This window comes from Ruditapes philippinarum, unplaced genomic scaffold, assembly GCF_026571515.1.
Source record: "Ruditapes philippinarum isolate M1 unplaced genomic scaffold, ASM2657151v2 ctg16000_1_1_1_1, whole genome shotgun sequence".
Lineage (NCBI taxonomy): Eukaryota > Metazoa > Mollusca > Bivalvia > Venerida > Veneridae > Ruditapes > Ruditapes philippinarum.
This window is the reverse complement of record NW_026853559.1, coordinates 1-9,873: the sequence shown is the minus strand read 5'-3', so window position 1 is coordinate 9,873 and position 9,873 is coordinate 1. Positions and strand designations below refer to the sequence as shown.

The following is a 9,873-nucleotide window of genomic DNA, read 5'->3' as shown; positions in this document are numbered from 1 at the left end:
GTTAAAAAAAAGAAAAAAAAAGTAAAAAAGAAACGAATTATAAACCCTAAGACATAAAATCAAACACACAATTTACACTGATAATATAGCAAAAGTAGTACATGTATGTTGTTTTATGAAACTAATGTCCATAGAACTTTATGAAATAATGTGTTTTGAGGGCTCTCTTAAAACTTGGCAAGGTATTAATGTCTCTAATGCCAGGTGGTAACGCATTGCATAATTTTGCTGCGGCTGTCTGGAAGCACTTGTCACCATAACGTACTGTCCGAGATTTAGGCACAACTAATGTCATTGAGTTATTCTGGGACCTCATATTCCTGACTGGGATGTACACGTCTATCATGTCTTTTGTATAGGCTGGTGATTGATCGATGAGGGATTTATATGTATAAGTCAAAATTTTATATTCGACCCGATACTCTACCGGAAGCCAGTGAAGTTCACGCAAGATAGGTGTTATGTGGTCATATTTGAGTGTTTTGGTCACAATTCTAGCTGCTGTGTTTTGAATATGTTGTAACTTGGTCATTGACTGCTTAGAGACTCCATATAACAGTGCATTACAGTAGTCTAACCTAGAGGTTACAAGTGAATTTACTAGAGATTTGATTGCTTTAACAGTAAGATAGGGTCTGATGTGACCAATTCGTCTTAATTGTGCATAACAGTTTCTACAGGAATTATTTACATGTTCCATCCTCATGTTCGAGTCAAGAAATGCACCAAGATTGCGCAAACTAGATGATTGGTTAATTTTCGAACCGTCGACTGTTACTGTAACATCTGAAACAGGTTGTGCGTTATGTTCAGATGAGAAGATGATAAACTCTGTTTTTTCGCCGTTTAGCTTCAGCATGTTGGCATTCATCCAACTTACAATATCATCAAGACATCTTTCAATACGGTTTATATTCTCTTGAATTGAAATACTAGTCACTGGTTTGAAGGATAGATAGAGTTGTGAGTCATCTGCGAAGAAATGGTTGTTTAGCTCATGTTTACGGCAGATTTCTCCGACAGACCCTTGAGGTACACTGTACTCCATGTGGACTGGCTGTGATAGTTTGTTGTTTATGCATACAGTCTGGTATCGGTCGGTCAGGTATGACGTCATCCATGCGCGTGGCTTGCCTGTAATTCCAAAGTGTCGTTCAAGGCGGCGAAGGAGCGTGTTCCGTGATCAATTGTATCAAAAGAGCAGCAGACAAATCAAGCATCACGAGAATAGTCATATTGTTATTATCCAAAGTTAGATATTGTTAGATATTATTAGGTCTATGTAGGAGCATGTAAGATCAAGATCATGAGTAAAATACTATAATACTATTAGAGAAGAATGTGTATGTAACATAGGAATAAGACAAGACGAATCTCTCTTGCCGTTTTTATTTTCTATGAATTTAAACGGTATAGAAGAAACTTTTATGGTAAATTGTTTTGAAGGTAGCGACTTGGGAATTTACATATTTTTATTGTTATACGCAGATGATATAATGATTATGTCTGAAACTGAGAAGGGCTTACAAAAAGGATAAAGAAAGTTAGAAATATATTATGATAGGAGGAAATTAAGTGTCAAGTGTACAAAAACAAAGGTTTTGATTTTTAAAATAAGAGGGTAGACTTAGATAGAATTTGAATTTTCATTATAAAGCACTTGAAAAAATTAAAAAGTTTACGTATCAAGGCATTGTTATTTGTGGAGACGTATCTTTTAATATGACTTTTGAAACAACAATTTCTATCCGAATTCACAAAAAGCAGCACCTCAACATTCACTTTTATTGTGGAAACAGTATTTGGTGGCATTCAATATTTAGAGAAACCAAATTTTCTGATTACATCGGAATGGGCAAAGACGCGGTACAAAACAATATTATCTATGGTGAACTAGGAAAGGTACCTTTAAAAACAATGAGAGCTATTAACGTTATAAAGTTCTGGTTAAAAAGTGTTCAGTTAAGCAGTACAAAAATTGTTAAAGTAACGAAAGCCCGATATGGACATTTCAACTTCATGAATTCCCAATTTCAACTTCATGAATTCCCGATTTGAACTTCAAGATTTGAAATCGAGAATTCATGAAGTTGAAATGGCCCTACCGGTCTTTCGTACAAAGTTGTGTACACTGTATAATCTTTTGTGTAGAGATTTAGAACTTAGACCAAATTCGATGTTCTAGGCTACGTCTGTTGTGTTTTTGTTAGCTTTCAATGAAGTATGGATTAATCATGGTGTATCAGATGTTAATATATTTTAGCAGTAGTAAAACAAATATTAACAGATACATTTATACAAAATTTGTATGCAACACTTAGAGATTCATCTAGAGCAAGAAGTGATGTCTTATTTTGTGATTTTAGTTTTAACTCATATCTCACAATGGTTAAAATTGAAAAAGGTTAGGAAATCACGTTTCAGGACATCTTCATATAGATTAAAAGTAGTATTTGGAAGATGGCCTATCCTTATAATGAAAGAAAATGCAATATTTGCTCAAAAATAATGTATTTTTAGAATGTTCACAGTGAAATGTTTTGAAAAAAACACTTATAAATAACAGACGTTATAAACAAAAAAAATATTGAATTGTTAGCATCTCAAAATGATAATATTATAAGAACATTATCAATGTTTATCTTTAAAACTTTTGAATTAAGAACAAATGTTGAATACTCGTAAATTATATTATCAAGTAAGGTAAATTTAATGTTAATTAATTGATATCATTATGCAAAACTAGTGCTTCATTTAAAACTTGCTGTAATATCATGAATATGTCCTTTTAAACCAAACTTATGTCTCAAATAAACTGTAAATGTTATACTAAAATGTTAAAATGTCTCTGCCTGTCTGTCTGTCTGTCTGTATGTATGTATGTATGTATGTATGTATGTATGCTGTGTACTTATGGGTATAATGCCCACGTGTATTTTGTAATAAAATCTAAATCTAAAATTATAAATTATGAATGAGCATGTACAATACAAAAACAGAGAGATTAATAGCTAAATGAACATGTGACATTTTGGGTATTTTAATTTCTTGAGAGATTATATATTTTGCTTCACACTTTAAACATTCTTAATAATATATCGTTTTACTTACTCCTGTAGATCTGATTGTAACATGCCATGGATACAATTTAGGGGGTACTTCATTTCCCTTTGAAATTCTTGACTGTATTTTTACCTCATCATGAACGGATATTCCACAGTCTAGTAAGAAAACGGTTTTATGAGTTGAGTTTATTATTTTCATTTTTCCAAAGGTACAGATATTCTTGGGATGAGTTTTTGGCATTTTGAACTAAATTGGTATTAATATAAATAGTATACTTAAAACTTCACCGATGTTTCTAGAAAATAAACGTGTTGGCAAAATATAATCACTTAAATAAATATATTTTAAAGTAAACCCTTAAGTGAAAGCTATAATGTGACAATTTAGAATAGATCTAATTGCGGACAATAAATCAAATTCACACTTTCGAAGCAGATTTCTTGTTTAAAACTACATATTGACCTAATGATGTTTTATAAATACATTCTATTTAAAGTATTAAATATTGAATGCCCTTTTCATATCTAAATGACATTGTTTAATGTCAAAATTTAAAATTCGTCCTCAAAATTGATTTCTAGTTGCAGAAAATCAAAATGGGTAAATGTTTTTGAAACGGATCGATGGAAATTCCTAACTCTGAATTATATAATACCCCAATAGTGCTTTATCGTGCCCTGTCCTGTTTTTGTTTGGTATCCTGCTCCTGTCGGTAGTCCTGTGTTACTGAGTCGTGTCGTGTTTTTCATATTGCGAATCAATTGTTACATGAAAATCAACACATGTAATACTGTTCTGAAAAAAATCCTTAAATAACAGATTAAAACTATATGAATCTAAGTTACAAAAAAAAACTTATAAATTGGAAATGAAAACACATACGTGAACTGGAAGGCTTTGCGTCTACCACCTGAAGTTTGCCTTCCTTATAACTATAGCAACCGCTTTCGTCTTCGGCCTCGCACTGGTAAACTCCCGCGTCCTGCATTGTAACGTTTAAGATATGTAGGTAGTTATTACCCATTTTCTGTAAAAGAAAAAGATTAAGTCTTGACCGATAGAATAATGAACTATTTGTATAGCGAATGCATTATAACAATCTGTTCGCATTTTAGGTAAAAAAAACATGGGGTAGTTAGGACAAATAGCACGGTATGGTACCGTAAAATCGTGTTTTGAATCAAAATAAATTCAACGAAAATTTTCAGGGGAAATAATCTGATTTCTCAGCTCATATGACATTAATTTGACCTGGATTTGGTTTTATATATCTCTTAATACATGCCACATATGAGGTATTTACAAGAATCAAGAAAAATAATATATCACGTTCTTTTTGTAGAAAAATCACTTTTGCTCACGAGAGAAATTATGAATAGAAGATAATTAATGAATATAGGTTCAAAAATGATTTCACGAGTTGATACGAGTCTTGGACAGCCGTTTTTAAAAGTCGCAAGAAGGTACAGTTTTGTGATAAAGGTAAACACGTATTGTTCGTCAGACTTTTCTCATATGATGTCATTAAATTTAATTTCGCTGCGAGAACAGACCACCTAATTACAATTACAGTTTCTGCTGTTTTCATTGATTGTCATTTAAAACATGGGTGACATTTATATTAATATGAAAATAGTAGTGTCTAAGATGAATTCAAAGTATGAATAAAAACATTTACATTCAACTGTGAGAAAGAACGGTATTTGTTTTTATTTCCACATTCGATTTGACTATGCAAATTTCTAAGTAATAATAATAATAATAATAATTATGATAATAATTGATTATTATTTGCACCTTATATGACTGAACAGATAAACTTCCAGCGTTTGCACTATTGTGATAATTCAATATCGAGTCCAATATTACCTTTATTTTAGTTGATATCAGAAATTTACTTATTAAAATTTATTAAGTCACTTACAAAGCATCATATCTGTATAATTATTTTTTAAATAATACGCCAAACATCAGAAACCGACTCAAATGTTGATTTATGACTTGAGTTCGTTTATTATAACAGTACAGTATATTTACACTATTGGCTATATCCAGAACAATAGATGTGTGAATTTTTATCGCTGAACAAGTGTATTGTTTGTCTAACTTTCTGAATAAATGCGATTTCTTGAGGTGAGGTTCAAGACAACTGTCGATTTCTTTCTGATATTTTTACAAGACTTATTAACTAGGGGGCGTGAGGGATGTTGCACTTATTCATTATCCCTCATGTATACAGACTCAATCAAACCGAGTCTGCAATTCTCTTGTAATTTTGTTGTGATTAACATTCCGAGGGATCAATTTGTTTCCAGAATTTTATAAAGAAATTGCATTATTTATACTTGCAATAACAGTTTCTTCTTTGAGCAAATAAGACAATACATCAAAGATAATTAGTTGATATTTGCCAGTATTTCATATCTGGAATCTATTGAAGAAAACATAGATCAAATGAATGTCTAACGAGCTAATAAAATCGAACTTTTTTTTCGCCCTGGTAATTTTCTCCGATTTGTTGACACGAAACAATATTTTATTTTATGCTTTGAGTGGATTACTGATTTATCCGTGAAAATTATATGTGATAATTTCAGTGAAAGTTAGCAAAATATAATTTCACACTTTTCAATGACGAGACTCTTTTTTTTAAATTTCCCATGTGGTACCTTAATTTTATTTTTGCTGACAATTCTGACATTGTCAGGGTTGTTTAAAAGAAACCAAAGCTGAAATTGATAAATAACTTAAATTTCAACAGCAATAAACAGATTATAGAAATAACTTCAATTCACACAAATTACAAATCACAAAATATCGGATTTATTTTTACAGTCTGTAGGATACACTTTATTCCACATGTAAAACTGTTCTTGATGACATTTGGGCATATTTAAGTATCATACGAGCAATAACTGTCTAATGCAATATGAAAACTTGAAAAGCAATGACAGTCGTCAGCCGGAAGAATAAGTTAACAACTAAGCGTTCGTAAGACAGCCTTTCAACAGTTAAATGTTTTCCAAATTCCTAGCCGCTTTTTGTAGGTTTATACATCTGTCAACAATTATTTATTATCTGTAACAATCCTCAAGTATTTTCTTTCTTATAAAAAGATGTATGACTAACAAATCCAAATTGATATCGGTCTTAATCAAACACAATCATTTTCCTCCATGCGGCTGCTTATAATACTCAAAGCCTGGTCTTATATTAATTCGCCGTAAGTAACCATAATTATGTCGGATATTGTTACTTTTTCTTCTACTGGAATTTTTTGTTTTTTTATTATCAAAACAAACGTTCATGCGTGTTTTTGTAATAAATCAAATAATATCATCGCAATTTAACGTTGATTATCGAACTTATTTTTTAGCTAAAGACTGCTTGTATTTATGAGACATTCGATTAAAAATGAGGCTATCAGTGGGGAAAACAGATTTCAATATTAAAGTTTATATTGAGGAAATTTTATTAAAACTTGCTTTTAAGCATAAAATAAAAAGAAAATTTGTTTGTTTGTTGTGTAAGATATATTTTATTTCATCTCGTGATCTTTAAAAACTGTATTATCACTGTAATTTTAGCCATACTGTATAGACACATAAAAGTTCATAAATACAAATGAATGGCTTCGAAAAAAAAATACTCTTACCAATATCCCTATCAACCAATATGTAAGCACTGTGGAACATACAGTATTATATCTCAATGACAGTTTCCAATTAATGAAATATCAAGATTATTTTATTATGTTTATTATATATTTGATAATATTATTATTATACTCAGTTACTTAATTTCAATAAATGTAAAATATTGCAATTAAAATCTAACCCATTTCGTTTAATGCCTTTCTATCTATTAAAGATTGAGCTTAACAATTCGAAGACGCCGAAGATTATTAAGATTTGCAAAACGTATGGAAATACGTACTAAATTGACCTTTTTTCCAAATAAAAATGGAAACATACCTGGATTCTATCATTTTTTCTATAATCAATGTAAACTCCATCTTTCTTCCATCGAACTTCTTTTGCCCGATGGTCCACCCTGCATTGTAGTAAAGCTGGTTTATTTTTCTTTTTTATCTTTGACACAGGTCCAGAGAATATTCCTGGTAAATTTGAATATGCCAAATAATGTCAAAAACAACCAAACGACCAGAAAATACTTAATTTGACTTAGTCAACTTTTAAACGTCACAATAATTCAAGCAGATGATGCATTCTATTAAACAGCAACAATTCATGTTACATTTACAGAAAACTTTAAGCAGTCAGATAAATGGTGAAAATAGTTCTTAACGAACGCCAAAAACGGCAAAATTGAAAATATATCAGGTTCAGGTTGACAGAATATGTCCCTGGACGATAGGGAAAAGAGCATGCAACCGCAATCCATCTAACACTTTCTTTAATGTGCGTTTGTAAAAATATTGCAGATTAGATTTTAGCGATTCGATAAAATGATAATATTCCACATTCAGTCGGTCAATTAGATTTAATTAGACCGCTGAATAATAACTTATTTTTTTAAAAGTATAAAAAAATAAAGATGTAAATTTTTTTTCAGTCTCTGTCATGGTGCAATGTTTACACGCAAATATGAACATTTTTATACAATTTGATAGTGTCATTGCAATTGAATAATTTTGACAAAGACCACATGTGTTGCTGTTTGCTTAAAAAAACTTCAGTTTATCTTCACTTCGATATATTTGCCTTAAAATATTTTATATAATTTGAAATACATTAAATTCTTTGTAATTTTGCTAAATTAAATACTTTTAACTTACTGACGTTACAATTCTCTGCAATCCTATACTCAAACGTGTGTTCAGCTGTTCCAGCAGAAGTTGTCGCAAAACATGAATATTGTCCTTCCAATTCGTCCGAAAATTCATTAATCTTAAACATAAGTAAAGTTAAAAATGTGAGTTGAATTTAGATTATTTGGGATTACGGACTCATCGCAAGTTAATTTTGTCGATCCTCGGTACAATACACAAAACTCTACTAGTGTATGCTGTACAGTTCCATTTTGAGATGTCGTTATTTTGAGAAATTAATTTTACAGTTTACCCATCCCTGGTTGTACGCCATCAAAAATGATTATTGGGTTATCCTAATACATGCCAAATCTGCTTTCCATTATGTATAAATTACTGGAAAAAATCAAGTTCTTCGGAACCAGTGATAACCAATCCATCTTAAATCCGATAGGATTGCACTTTTTCTGATCATTCTAAATGAAGAAGAATTAAAAAGAAGGCTTTTGGCTCAATATCATTGAAAGTTAGAATGAAAAACCTCATTCTGTCAATTCCGTCAACAATCTAAAGAAGAGGTATTTGAAATAAAATATTTTGATACAATCTTTTTGGAATTCATCAAGCAGTAAATTTATATTAAATACTGTGCGCGAATGAGAAAAAAGACGAACTTTATATCATTAAGAATGAAATTTTATTGATTAAATCGAAATTATCACAGTATCTGTTAACAAATTCACATATTTCAAAGTTGCAATGCTAACAAAATCATAACACACCTGTAATAATCCACCGGGATGTGTTCCAAATCCTGCCTTTTCACTGTACGGCTTTATCAATGTTCCTTTTAATGACCTGGAAATAAAACCTACTATAACAATTGATATGTAGGTGGGACATTTTCTATTCATGTTTAAACTATCATAACATTAAAAGGGGGCGTCTGTGTCCGAGTGATTTAGATCGTGCCTCAAATCACTTGCCTCTAATTTTGGTTCAAATCCCAACAGGGGCTTTGGATTCTTTCATGTGAGGAAGCTATCCAGCTAGCTTACGGAACGCCTGTGATTCTACTCATGTTTATTTAATTGAACCTGTCCTTGTAGACCTTATGTCATTTAAAAAGAATAAACGCTACATGCACGCTTAAAATATCTCATATTGAATTCATATTGTGGTGCCCAGACCCCTGCTTAATGTTTCCAGGGCAGTCTGCAGCCTCACATTAACTCAGGGTTCGTTTTACACGGCCCAAGTACCAAATTATAAATGAACACATAAGGCATTTTGTAACTTAAAACTCTTTTAATTAAAATATTATATAGATTAATTTATTTAAATATACATAGTCATGGATGCCTAAAAGTCTATTATTATTATTCCTATAGATGACCAGATTTCAGTAAACAAGTACCAGGTTTGGTACAATATAATGAGATACCAGATCTGGTAGTTACCAGATTGGGTACTATACCGGATTGGGTATTATACCAGATTTGGTATGAACCATTTCTGGGACAACCGTTCTCTACACTGGCAAAGTAATTATAACTGTTTAACAATAACAACAAGTGAATTTCACCTGTAACTGGTCCATTTTCGGTAATTTAATCGTCTAAAATAATCTACTCAATAGAGAACTTTTCTACCAGACGACCTGAATTGAGATGACAACGATATGCTAACGCGCAGTATTTATAGTACCCTGTGACGTCATCACATTAATATTCAAAATGGCCGACCAGTGGCAAATTCAGAAATGTGACCAAATATTAAGCAAGATTAGATGAAAATAAACGTATGTCAGCATTTAAGAATAGATAATAAACATTTATATATACAAATGGCATCTGAAAATCATAATAATATAAGATAAAAGCAGTTACATAGAAAGTAATCATCAAAACAATGCGATGGTTCGTACTCAGAAATATTCGTACTCAAAGTCGGAAAATAAATAAAAGTAATAAAGCATTGATAAAATAACCTGAGCATATGGCAAAATGTTTACTTATCACTAAAAGTAGTTTGAA

The 9,873-nt window shown here is 31.1% G+C and overlaps 1 protein-coding gene across 1 annotated transcript; it reads right to left on the bottom strand.

The window, feature by feature from the left end:
* Positions 1-2,758: 2,758 nt before the first annotated feature.
* LOC132737208 (neural cell adhesion molecule L1-like) lies at positions 2,759-8,773 on the bottom strand. The gene is made up of 5 exons (XM_060724468.1): positions 8,620-8,773; positions 7,865-7,976; positions 7,041-7,183; positions 3,949-4,093; positions 2,759-3,221 (listed from the first exon to the last, which is right to left on the bottom strand). Exons 1-5 carry the CDS (start codon positions 8,749-8,751, stop codon positions 3,088-3,090), a joined length of 666 nt encoding a protein of 221 aa, XP_060580451.1. The 5' UTR covers positions 8,752-8,773; the 3' UTR covers positions 2,759-3,087.
* Between the last annotated feature and the right edge of the window lie 1,100 nt (positions 8,774-9,873).

Coding starts and splice junctions, on each gene's coding strand:
- LOC132737208 (XM_060724468.1), bottom strand. CDS start 8,751: ATGAATAGAAAATGTCCCACCTACATATCAATTGTTATAGTAGGTTTT. Junction 7,184..7,864: donor TGCAGAGAATTGTAACGTCA/GTAAGTTAAAAG, acceptor CAAATTTACCAG/GAATATTCTCTGGACCTGTG. Junction 4,094..7,040: donor GAAAAAATGATAGAATCCAG/GTATGTTTCCAT, acceptor TTTCTTTTACAG/AAAATGGGTAATAACTACCT.